Source organism: Bactrocera tryoni, unplaced genomic scaffold, assembly GCF_016617805.1.
Source record: "Bactrocera tryoni isolate S06 unplaced genomic scaffold, CSIRO_BtryS06_freeze2 scaffold_7, whole genome shotgun sequence".
In the NCBI taxonomy this organism is placed as follows: Eukaryota; Metazoa; Arthropoda; class Insecta; order Diptera; family Tephritidae; genus Bactrocera; species Bactrocera tryoni.
Window position 1 is genome coordinate 7022646 of NW_024396366.1, and position 14159 is coordinate 7036804.

At 36.0% G+C, this 14159-nt stretch overlaps 1 protein-coding gene across 1 annotated transcript in view; it reads right to left on the reverse strand.

The window, feature by feature from the left end:
• Positions 1–14159, reverse strand: part of LOC120781590 (insulin receptor substrate 1) — a 179206-nt gene that overhangs the window by 31866 nt on the left and 133181 nt on the right. The window contains 3 exon segments of the mRNA XM_040113825.1: positions 1751–1955; positions 2028–2083; positions 11775–12027. Of these exon segments, the coding sequence (XP_039969759.1) occupies positions 1751–1955; positions 2028–2083; positions 11775–12027 (514 nt within the window).

The following is a 14159-nucleotide window of genomic DNA, read 5'->3' on the forward strand; positions in this document are numbered from 1 at the left end:
ATCAATCAGCGCTGATCGAAATTAGCTTTGTGCTCAGATACTCTTACTCTCCAACGAACAAACTATACCAGATGCTCAAAGACACGGGCAGCAACCTTAAACTAACATGTCTTCTCATGCTTGCGTAGGAGTGGTGGAGAAATTCTTTTTTCGCGTTAAAAAACGTTGCTGTAACTATTAATTTTTGCTTTCTAAAAACTTGTATACCTTATTTGAAGTCCTATGTTTTAAAAATACAGGAAACAAAAAAAATTAATTGTAAAAATTAACTATAATATGCAAAACAAGAGTTAGCAGCATTGAAAATAGAAGTTATAATTATATATTATAAAAATAAACGGCTATCTGTCCGACCTTTCTCGCTTTTTCGTTGCAAGGACCCTAAAACTTTCCTCCCACTAAACCCACAGCGACCATATTAACTAACAGTAAACAGACTGTGCTCTTTCACTCCTCCTACGACTGCGATTACAGAGGAGCAAGAAAATCATCAAATCGCTAACCGGCACCATATGGGAGAAAGAGAAAGAAACGTTGGCTTACAAGGTAATAGGGATGGCTCTTGATGTCTCCAATCGAACAACTGTGTGTTCCCAGTTAAGGAACATGCCCATAACCACCTCTTTGAATACTCAGCTAACGTTACACATCTGACAACTTATTTGAACCTTACCACCCTAACGGTCGTTACAAAACCAAGATGGAAGTTATACCACTTTAATGAGGTATCTGCATACTCAACTCAAATCGATGACTTCGTTGCTGTTTTCACATGTAAATTTTATGGCAGGAAAGCAGTATAATAGTTTTTTTTTTGTAAATTTCACCTTAGGTTATACATATAACGGGTCATCCAAGTACAGAGATCACGCGTGAGTCTTGTCAAGCTGTCATGTTGTTTTTGTTCAGTATGGTTTGGCATTTCATTATGGAAAGACTTACGCCTGAACAACGTTTACAAATCGTTCCAATTTATTACGCAAACTCACGTTCTGTGTTTCGCGCGCCTACTGAGCTTACTATTCGTAACGTCTTTACCCATCTTGAGATCCAGCATTCATTATTTGATAATATTCGACCGAATAACCACGTCCAGCACGCAATGCGCAACGAAACTATAGCAGCCGTAGCTGAGAGTGTACACGAACAGTCGATTCGGCGTCGTCTCCAGCAAACTCGGTCTGACGTATGAAACGACTTGGCGGAAAGAATGTTCCTTCGGATGATAATAAATTTGTAGTTTCTGTCATTTTTTTTCAAAAAATTATCATTAATTATCGAAATGTATCAACATTTATAAATGATCAGGATGATGAGACAAGTTGAAATTCAATTACTGTCGGTCTATTCTTCTGCGGAACCGATAACTTGAGTAAACATTAAACAATCTTGATTAAACACGTGTTCCTTGGCAAATTAGTGAGGACCAGTTCGTAAATGGGCGTAATTAAACTATTGCTCCGCCTTCTAAGACGTTCAATATACCTAACCCCTAAGCCACTTAAAATACAATATCCAAATCGTTCGGGTGATATCTCCGTAAAATGTAAAATTAATGTTTGTTGTACTATTGAGCCCCGTAATAATTGAAATTTGTATTCTTAATTTAAACATTTTATACCATATTTGGATATCTCTGAAAGAGGATTTCTATACTATATTATAGGACAAATAAAATTAAAAATTAAGTAAATAGAAATGTCTTCACTACTATGGAAATAATATTTGGATATTTTGGAAATATACTTACTTTTCAAAATCGTTGGGCTTTGCTGATGAAATAATAATTGCATGAATTTGTGGAGCCAAATCAGTTGTTACGATGGAATTTTGAGAATTGTTGCAAGACAAAACAGCAGCATCACCTACGGTAAATTGTCTCTCTTGTTGAGCCTTTTCCAGTGGTTTCACCACCGGAGCCATAGGAATATATAAATCTTTTCGAAAATGTATGCCTATGTAAATATAAAAACATTTAACACTTCAAAATATCTTCAAAAATAATAAAACCAATGTGTATCACTCACTGTCAGAATATATCAAATCTTCTGAGTTTTCTTCTGGAATAGCTCTCTCTGCAGACCTAGAATTACAATGTATAAATAGAATTTACACTCTTAAAACTACATTTGTATGTAAATATGTATATTATTTATGTAACAATTACTCAATCATAACTATTAATAATAATCGTTTTCTTTACATTTTTTGACAATTTCAAAGCTATAAAAGATTATTTTCATATAACCTTAGAGGAAAGGCTGATTCCATTAATCTAAGTTAATTGGTTAGATGGATTATATTTTTATACGTTATTCTTGGAGGAGATAATACTTTCGCAATCATTAAACGCAGGAAAGCACTTTCAGACAAAACTCAAAGAAGTAAGGAAGAGCAGAGTTCGGAAATAACTGAAAATTTCAACTAAGGAACTATCCTAAAAAGTGTTGCTTAAAAATTTAAGATTCGTTTTTCGACAAATTTGTTAATGAAGACAATCATATGTGGTTACTTCATAATTTATACCATACGTCATAGACTCCTTACTTTCATAGTTATATTTTCCTTTACATCCGAGATATTTACATTAAAATCAATATAACTAAATTATTATTGACAAAATATTTACACTAAATAACACATGGTTCCGAGTCAACCAGTATCTAGGAAATTCTTTTATCCATAATTAGGGCGATGTGCTTCATAAGATATCTCACGGACTCACCAATCCTTTCGGTATAAAGTCAGTAATGGACATATTCAGTATTTGGAAACTTTTAAACAGTTAGGTCCAATTTCAAATGCCAGATAACAAAGCAGGTACTATTTGAGTAAAACTTTCTTCCGATATCCTAGTTGGTGTTTGATTTATATGTATTAAACATAACCTTGCAGTTAGGTTGGGCGTGACCTGGGTCCCAGAAGTCATTGTTTCAAGAAACTTTGGTTTATACAACTTTAGATTTGTACAATACACCTATTTTGGGCATGATGCCACCCCACTTTTTAGAAGCCTTTAAGCGCCTTTTCAGCGCACTATAGCCGAAATGTTGCGCCGAGTCATCGAAAATTGGCGTAAACGGATGGAGATATGCAAACGGAGCCGTGGTACCCATTCGGCTAACATTTTATTCAAATCATAAATTGTATAAAATTATTAGCATAACAAAAAAACACAACCCATTTTGAATAAATTTAAGAGTTTTAGTTCATTTTAACATTACGTCGTTCTTATTGGTAATCTCTTCCTATCTCGATAAGTTTAAGATGCTAGAAACAACTGTCAGATGAACAAAACTATTGTACTAACTAGTAAAATGTATTTAGTATTTAAATAAACATATAACATACACTGTGAAACCCCCTAACTACTAACTTCAAGTAGGTATTTTAATAAAGCAGTATTGCAAAGTATCCGAATTTGTTATTAATTTCTTTAAAAGCACAAGAAGATTGATTCTGAAGGAACCTATAAGTTAAGAAATGCCCTTTCTTAGTTATTTTCAAACATTGTGGAATTAGAAACTAAAAATAGTGAATTTAATTCATGATAATGATTTAAGGAACATAAATTGTATATATCGAAAGAATATTTTTTTAATTGTACTTTCTTAATAGAGAATGAGCCTTCGTTACACCGTTCGATATGATTTTGTTAAAATATTACACATTTTTTAACAAAGACCAAATTTCACATCACATGAGAAGCTTCTACATTAGCATTTGTTTTTATATGCTAATATTAGTGTTTACATTTAAAAATTATTACGTTTGACTTTCGTTATTTAATTAATTTAATCAATCTTTTACGTCTAATACAGATTTATGTCTTATGATATGACGACTCCTACAAACGTGTTAAGGATTACGATTTAAGGGCATGCACCTGGAATGTTCGGTTCCTTAATTGGGAAGGTGCCGCTGCCCAGCTGACTGATGTCTTCGTTAGAATAAAGGCTGACAACACCGCCGTCCAAGAATTGCAATGGACGGGACAAGGACTGAGGCGAGTAGATCCTTATGGCATTTGCTACAGTAGCCATATACAAGATAGTAAATTCGGTGTGGGATTCGTGGTGGGAGAGAGACTCCGTCGCCGAGTCCTGGTATTTACCCTGGTGGATGAACATTTAGCCACAATCAGCTACAAAGCGAAGTTCTTCAGCACATCGTTGATTTGCGCCCATAGATGTCTTTTATGATCGAGTTAATTTTTACATGAAGTAAAAATGAGTCAAAATATTATACACGGTGTTTTCCAAAGTAAACAAAAAAGAAACAACCAGAACAAATGGTTTTTTGGCTAAATCAATTTATTTTATTCAAAATAGTATCCTTCTGCTTCAATACAGCTTTTTGCATGGTCCAAAAGCATGTCGCAGCAGTATCTCTAGTCTACATAACGCTTTCCTTTCATAGGGAAATGCATTTTTCCGAAAAAGAAGAAGTCGCACGGTGCCATATTAGGTAAAAACGGGGAGTGGTTAATGGTTAAAAAGTGATTTTTGGTCAAATAAGCGTCCTTCGAATTTTGGATTCTGAGCAATTTTTGGTCGTGAGTCAATTTGTGCGGATCAAGCACACACCTTTCGTAAGCCCAAATTTTCGCCAATATTCGATAAATCGATGTTGATGGTGAATTCACACACAGTTTCGATGGAATTTCCGGTGATCACGGATTTTGATTGGCCCACATGTTGATCGTCATTTATGTGCTCACGACCACTTTGAAAACGTTGAAACCACTCGTGCACTCTGCTACGTGAGCAATTTTTGGTCGTGAGTCAATTTGTGCGGAACAAGCACACACCTTTCGTAAGCCCAAATGTTCGCCAATATTCGATAAATCGACGTTGATGGTGAATTCACACACAGTTTCGATGGAATTTCCGGTGATCACGGATTTTGATTGGCCCACATGTTGATCGTCATTTATGTGCTCACGACCACTTTGAAAACGTTGAAACCACTCGTGCACTCTGCTACGTGGTAGGCAATCATCGCCGTAAACTTGTTTCATCAATTGATAAGTTTCGGTAAAAGTTTTACCAATTTTAAAACAAAATTTAATGTTGGATCTTTGTTGGAAGCTTATTTTCGCACCGATAACACAAACATTCTGACACTTAAAATGCAATAACTTCACTTCCAATATATGAAATATCACGAAATTCTCACTGGACAATCGATAAAGATGGCAGATTCTAACGCACCAGTCGACATATAGTAGATGGCCCACCAAAGGGCGCTAGATTCTAAAAGTCCTATTTACTTTGGAAAGCACCATGTATTTTTGAGCTGCACCGAAATATGAACTCTTTAATAATACTCCCAAGACTAACTTATTACATGGCTCTTACTTCTATTTATACTAACTAGTATTTGTACTAGTTTATTTGTTTAGATATAGATGTATATTATATTATTTGTTTAGGTTTGTAAACATATATATTGTTTGCTCTGATACATTTCCTTTGTTCTAAGATAAGGTTGTTGTATTGTTCCAACTCAAGGTTGTTTTGATGCATTTTCTTTAATGTTGTTTTGATACATTATTTATATTATTATTAAGGAGTATGTTCCTTAACTAGCGCTTGGAGCGCACCTATTAGAGCGGCCCCCTCCACGATGTCGAAATCGTGAAGTTCTTCAAAATATCGCTGATTTGCGCCAACGCACATAGGAGCATTTTCCTTCAAAAACCGGACAAAAGTGAAAATTACAAACTCCAGCGATGCTACTCAAAATTGATTTTTTTAGTACCTAAGTAAACGTTCTACAATAAAGCGATTAAATGATTGACCTTCAGCACGCTATATTGCCACACAAGTAGTCGGAACCTAGACTTCGTTCAGTACGCACGTTCTTCTCGATACTCTCTATTATTCTCGAAATTGCAACTGGTGTTTAGTGTTGCGTGAAGTGAATTCTGGACAACATGGTATATATTTAATTTTAATAATGCAAAGAATAATTTAGTTAATGTATTATTTTGTTTTTTTTGGGTAAACAAATAATAATCAAAAAAAACGACAAAATATTTCTCCAGTTTTTAGAAAATAGTATTTTTGTTATAGTGTCGGGGGCAGGTCGAGTTATAAATTAATTTTTTAACTAAACTACAGGGTTTCTACTTAATATATACCTTAGGGCGGGTCGATTTAAAAATCGCCCATTGCTCTATGAAAATCATATTCTAGGGATCAAAATAAGATACTTTACCGAAGGAACCATACCTCTAAAACGAATTTTGATGTCCCCCAATTTGGGTCGAACTTTAGGTAGGGGCAAATTTTGAAAAATCCCACTTTGACCCATTTAAAGTGCTCCAATCGAGTCCAAATGTATGACCGACCCCCACTAACTTTGGACGGCCGATCCACCCATGCCATATGTAAATGAAAAAAATTAATTTAAGTGAGTTATAGGAAAGAAATTAAAAAAATTATTGTTTGAAGTCTTTTTTACATTCAAGTCTGGCAATTTCGCACGGCTCTCTAATATCGTCGCCATAACAGCCTCTAAATTTTCCGGTATAACCCGTTTCGATTTATCCATGATGAGAGGTTTCCCATGCTTATCTTTAATTTTAAAATCTTGCAAAAGAGCGGTTTCAGCGGCTCTCTGTGTATTGTGAACTTGTGCTTCTATCCATATCTTCTTGAACCGGTGGCGGTGCGTATGTTGAATCATCGGGATCTTGGTATGTTGGCATTGATGACATAGACGTTGCTCCTTGCTCTTCAGTTTCCATCATAAATGCATTCATTGTTAGTCTTCTCTGATTATGTTGATCGTGCATGAACTCTTTGAGGCGTTCGGGAACAACCGCATGCACATGGAGCTGCCTTCAAATCGCATTTACATGTTCCAATGTAAAAAATTGTTTCCAGAGATTTTACATATTCTGTAAATTGTTGGGTGTTGTTTCTTCTCTTGATTTGCTCTTGATACTTGTCAAGCAATTTATTCAATTTATTACATACACTTTTTTTCAGCATTATTTCCATACCAAGTTTTTCCCAAATTCCAATCAACTTATCTTGTACTTGAATAGTGAATGATTTATGGGAAAACTTTTTTGTTCTGTTTTAGCACGTTCGCTTAAGTAAAAATAATATCTTAAGATATCCAGATGGGTTGGTAAATTAAGATCAGTCAAATCAGTAGACACACCAAAAACAGTAACATCATGCTTGGGTATATGACTCATTGGGTTTTCGATAGTTGTTGATGTAGTTGCTTCATCTTGCGGTGCAGAGGATGGTGGACTCATTGTAAACTTTTTGAGGTAATAAGAATGAAATGGTAATTGTAAAGTAAGACGCGTAGGGTTTCGGTTGTTAAATAGAACTCAGCTCTGGTTGCCCAGAGCTCCTTTATTTATAGCATTCCTTATCCTAATTTATGTATGCACCACATGCTGAGTGTATACACACATCTTAACACTAATCTACTGTACATACCGACAGTATGTACATATATCTTAAGCATAAGTGTTTTCAAGGGCAAACACAATTGTCTATTGTTAGGTGGGGTGTGCCACTGGCATGGGTGGATCGGCCGTCCAAAGTTAGTGGGGGTCGGTCATACATTTGGACTCAATTGGAGCACTTTAAATGGGTCAAAGTGGGATTTTTCAAAATTTGCCCCTACCCAAAGTTCGACCCAAATTGGGGGACATCAAAATTCGTTTCAGAGGTATGGTTCCTTCGGCAAAGTATCTTATTTTGATCCCTAGAATATGATTTTCATAGAGCAATGGGCGAATGGCCTCCCCACAAATCGACCCGGCCTAATATACATACACTTAAACTTTTTCCCCCATCTTTCCCTTCTTTAAAAAAAAGGGTGTTGAATTAGGTTGTTCACTTGCATAAAAAGAGTACTGCTTTATTTATTTTTTTGTTTTAATTTAATACTGAAATCGGAGCCGGTGTGAAAATTGGACAATGGGCGTTGGACCGCCCACTTTTTGATGAAATCCCATATCTCAGGACCCGACAGACCGATTTCGACTAAATTTGGTATGTGATATTATTTTAATTTTTCTATGTCACAGTGTGAAAATGAGCGGAGTACAGTCACGACAATCTCCCATATAACATAACTTGAAATTCCATTTGATTCTTTCACTTTCCACTACACAAATAAAGAAGTAATTGATATAACGGAATACAATTTTGCGGTAATAATTCCCTTAAAGTATGCCACGTTATGACCAAACATTGTCTGAATCCAACTAAAACTGTTCAAGCCACTAGGTACCGAATGTGTAGACCCCGGTACCTATAGTTTACTTTTGCCGAAAAAATCGTTCAATGTGTGAGATATGGAATTGAAATTCACACAGAATCCTTTCCCGACAATAGTAGCTTTGAATCAAAAATGGGTTGAATTGAGTCAATACTTCCCTTAGACCCCATATACCTAATAAAAAGATTTTCGAACTTCCAGGTGACTTCATGTTGGATATATCGATTAATATTTGAGTTATGAAAATAAAAATTACAGAGCGTTTTTACTCATAGCGGTATATCATTGTGTCTAAAACAGATACAATTGAGCGAAAACTTGACCCTCCCCCATATAACTATTACCAAGATTTTCGCACATCCACTTGACCTTGCTCCATATGATTGGTGATTGTACGTAAGGTACCTTAATGAAACCCAGATAATATTTTTTGAGTATGTGGCATAGCAGTTATATGTGGGATGAGCAAAAATAGATAAAATATGGTGCATACTTCCCCCTACTCAAATATATTCAATATAAAATGTCGGTTGCACCCGAACTTAGCCCTTCCTTACTTGTTTTATTTTAATATATTGCATTATTATATTCAATCATGCATTTTTATTAATTTTCATTCATAAAATCACTTTAAATAAATTTTTCCGGTTTTGAGGCCAAATGCTCCTATATGCAACGCGCTGACGGAAGAAAAGGACGATGTGACCAAAGATGTCTTCTATGAGGCTTCTCTATGCCCCCGCCACGATGCCAAAATCGTGCTTCAGCATCCATGATGAAACATCCAAAAATGGGTTGGGCCTGATCGATCATGTTGTGATAGACGGAAGACACGTCTCCTGTTTGCCCGCAAAAAACACACGTCAACAAACACAAGGAAGGTTCGATGTCGAAAAGCTGCAATCACGACAGATAGCCGAACGATTTTCTACGAAGAGTGTGCCGTATCGCAGTGGAGAGAAAACAGACTGCCTACCTCGCAACGTTACAACCAGAACACGTGCGGGATGAGATAGATACCGAGAGTTGGAAGAGGGAATTGAGACGCATTAGCGGACAAAAAAAAGAGATGCCGAAATGCGTGAGTACGAAGAGTTAGACAAGCTGGCCGACTGGGGTAATGCTCGAAAACTTTACGAAAAAATGCGGCGACTAACATAAATTTTCAAGACCGGAGCATAGCGTAGAACCTCCAGAGTTGATCTAGTGACTGATGCCCAGTGCATACTAAAATTATGGAGGGAACACTTCTCAAGCCTGCTGAATTGCAGAGAAACATAACACTAGGAGATGGTGAACTCGATTCCCCAATCGATGACGATGGAGTAGACGTTCCATTGTCCGACCATGAAGAGGTTCGAATAGCAATTACCCGTCTGAAGAACAACAAAGCGATAGAGCCGCTGGATTTCCAGCCGAGCTATTCAAATAGCGGCGAAGAACTGAAGCATCAATATACCTGATTGGACCAACAACTCACCATGCCTCCTAAATATCGCATATCGAGCGTATTGTGTGAAAGATTAAAGCTCACCGTGAACAAACTGATTGGACCATATCAGCGGAGCTTTATGCCTGGCAAATCAACAACTGACCAGATATTCACCATGCGCCAAATTTTGGAAAAGACCCGTGAAAACAGAATCGAAACGCACCACCTCTTCGTTGATTTCAAAGCTGTTTTTGACAGCACAAAAAGAAGCTGCCGCGATGTCTGAATTTAATATCCCCGCAAAACTAATATGGTGCAAACTGACGTTGAGCATTACCAAAAGCTCCGTTTTCAGACAAGGCGGCTTCTTATCGTGCGACTTCTTCAATCTACTCTTGGAGAAAATAGTTCGAGCTGCAGAACCGAATAGAGAATGTACAATCTTTTATAAGAGTGTACAGCTGCTGGCGTACGCTGATGATATTGATACCGTTGGCCTCAATATCTACGCAGTTATTTTTACAGACTGAACAAGGAAGCGGAGCAAATGGGTCTGGTAGTGAACGAGGCAAGACGAAATATCTCCTGTCATCAAACAAGCAATCGTCGCATTCACGGTTTGGTTCCCACATCGCTGTTGGCAGTCATAACTTTAAAGTCGTAGATAATTTCGTCCATCTAGAAACCGAAATTAATACCAACAACAATGTCAGCCTCAAAATCCAATGCTGAATAACTTTTGTCAACAGGTGCTACTTCAATGATAAGTAAAGTCCTCTCTCGGCGAACAAAGATCAAACTCTACTCATTCACTCATTATTTCCCTTGGAAAATTTTAACTTGGAACGAAAAAATTTAAATTATACTACAAAACCTTAAACAATTTTCAATATCCCGAATTATAAAACAAACCCGTTTTCCTTTTGTAGAAAAGCCTGATGTAATAGAAGAAACTAGAGGACCCGCCCATGTTTTACTGTGGCTGATACATAGGTAGTACCAGTACTAATACCATCTGTATGATTTCTATTAGTTAGATTATAAAAATTATGTAAGGGATAATCGCATTTTTGGTGAAGCAACAAAAATGAATCAAAAAGCATTTCGTGCGTTAAGAAAGAATTGGTTTTTGGGGTAAAAATACTATTGAATTTGGGTTGTACATCAGTAAAATCAATCGAGTCCAATCGATTTTCAGCCTGGTGGACCGCATATTAAGAAACGGTTCTCAAGCGTGGAAAGACAAAAAATCGGCTGGCAAGGTTATGGCATCAGTCTTGCAATGCTTCGAAAAAATTTCTGTATATCTCAAATATTAATAGACCTTTTTATCAACAGTTCAGTTATTCCGCAATTTTTTTATGCCAGATCTTTTGCAATTTGCAAATTGCCTGTCAAGATACCCCCTCCAATATTTAGCAGGTATGAAAAAAAAGTTATAGCTACCCATAGATGTATTGAATCACCAAATGTATTACTTAAGAACGAACAACTGTCCACATTATGAAAACTTGTCTACAGATGTCGCCTTTTACTTTGGCATCGTTTTGTTTATTGCACGTTTACGCCAATTTAAGGTTTGAATATTGGATACTGCGATGGTAGCGCAATCTATCGGTCAAACATTCCAAAATTAGCAATTGATTACAAATGAAAAATTAATTAAAAAAACATTTTCCAGTGGACCAAATTGTGAATCTAAACCATTCTCGAATCTCCTTGAACACACACAAAATATTTCATCAAAATCGGTCCAGCCGTTTAGGAGCAGTTCAATTACAAACACATGGTCAGAAGATTTATATATACATATAAAGATATGTAAGTAGTTTTCTGTACGGTTACCAGAATTAATTATATTTTTCGCATAAATAAAAACAATCTTCCCAAGCTGTTGGGCCGGCAATGGTGTTATTCGATAATGAAAGCAACAAAGCGAATACTTAATATAATATTTGATTAACAAAGCTTGAAAGAGATATCCAATTCCTGTCTCCTTACTTCCAGAATAAATTGTCAAAGTTAGACCAATTTTGAAGGCCTAACTAAGTAAAAACACTATAACATTGTTTGTTTTAGTACTTACTTGTAACGAAATGGCAAATAGTTTCCGGTTTCTTCTTGATCATCGAGCTTCACCGATTCTTTTCTTTCTGTACTTCCACAAGAAGCTATTGGTGGACTTGTACTGTACCGGGAAAGTGATAAAATACGAGGCGTCGCTGTACAAGGAACATTTTGTACATGTGATGATTTAAAACTTTGATTCGCGTCATCATTGGACTCTCTAGTTCTGGTTGGAAAACTGTCACATCTACCTCGTCCAAGATTATAATTTGCTGAAAATATTTGAAAATTATGAACAATGCCTCATATTAATGCCTAGTGCTTTTCATGAAGTATCAATTTATTAAAATCTTCTAAAAAGTATAGAAAAACTTCCATATGGCAAATTTTTAAGAGTTACAAAAAAATATTAGATGAAAACATGGATCTTACTTTCTTAGTCTTAAAAACTTCAATTAATAATGGTGGCACGATTCCGATTATTTTGGCGGTCGGTCAGAAAACACGAACTTCGATATAAAGGGGGTATGAGCTGATAAGGGAGCTTCTACGGAGATAATATGCAAAAATAATGTTGCTAACACATATATTTTTTAAAATAATCCCGATTAAAAATTCCAAAATGTGTATCAATAACACATACTGTTTGTCATTGTTTCACTAAACTTTTTAACATTTTTCACTTTGTATTTTTAAATATACACTCTAAACATTAAAATAAGTTAACAATTCACTTTTATTTTGATATTTTTCAGCAAATTTATAAATCATGAAGAAAACGAGCGTTGCCACATATTAAAAACCAAATATGAAGGATTATTTAACGACAGCGTTTTCTTTGTTTGTATTTTCGCGTGATCCTTTTTTCTTTAGTAATTATAAAAAAATTCGTTCCAACATTTTTTCAGTTATAATTGAGTATGTAAAGTACTCCTTTCCGCGTTGGCGGCCATCGGCCGCGCTATAAAAGGTATTCCTGGTCGGGCCAATGCTCGGGGTCACTGAAGTACTGTCACGTAGTACTTCTCTCTGCGTTGGCGGCCTTCGGCCGGGCTCTAAAAAAATAACCCTAATCGAGCCAATACCCTGGGTGACTGAAGTACATTTGCGTAGTACTCGTTTAAAAAAATAGTCCTGATCGAGACAATACCCGAGATAACCTAAGTATTTTATTATGTTATTACGTAATATTATTATATAACATTATTATTATTTATTATATAATATTACGTATACTTAGTTGTTTAATAATTTAAATAAGAAAAAATCCATATGATGAAAAGAGAATTTACCCTACATATACTGATTTTAATTTGAAATATAATTTATAGACACACTTGTTTTTATTAGAAATAAGATTGCTAAATAAAAGAAAAGGAATTATAGCGAAAAGAGAAATTTCGGTGAATTGCTCATATTTGCTTATTATCATATGGCAGCGCTCCATTTCCCTATAAATTTTTGAACTTTAAAGCCGAATTATTCGTAAACTAAGCTTTTGCGGTACCTACATAAAGCACTATATATTTTTTGATCAGGAGAATTTCCAACGGTACCTTCAGATCGCGGCGCCAAAGATTTGTGCCATAATTATGTTTTTAGTAAGTGCAATTGCAAGTGTAAATATTTTGCTAAAAAAAATTGGATTGGTTTAATATCCAATTGGGTGTAGATAAATAAAAGTATAACACGGAAATAAATGCCGGCATAGAACGAACCCGAACTAAATAACAGGTATCAATATAAAAATATTGATTTAAAAAACTGTTTAAACTTTTATTTTTTAATTTCATGTTTATTTTGAATTTTTATTTGTTTGAACTATTCGTTGATCGTTGCACCGTCTAGGATCATGAGACTTACACTTCGGTGATTGACTTGCCTACAAAGTCTACCATTCGCTGTAACGAATCCATCTCCAGTTTTCAATTACACTAAGTAGCTGTTTCGCAAACCAAATATGACTAGTTTGCTTATTAACTTACCCTTTAAATATGCTTAATTGTTGACAATGATGTGTGAATTGTTGGAGGATGGAGTCATGTGTAGAAGTTCACGCAAGTGAGGAAAGTTCTCTGATCGCCATTCACTTGGGAGTGGCCAGAAACGATTCTTTTACACATGGCTCAAGCAGCTCACAACTTCCGGTCTTTGACCAAGTATCCTCTGGGTAGCCTAAGAACATCCGTTCGAAGGCGAGCTAATGTGAGAAGGCGAAACATCCCCTGCTTAGGGTTGTGCGCTGGGTTTGGGACCCGCCACGTAAAAAACCCCCCCAATGAAAAGAAAGCGACAGCCTCGGAAGAGAAACCCCCCTTTTGATGACGACAATGGCAAACGAAATAAGGACTACGAGATAAGGGCATGCACCTGGAATGTCCGGACCCTTAATTGGGAAGGTGCC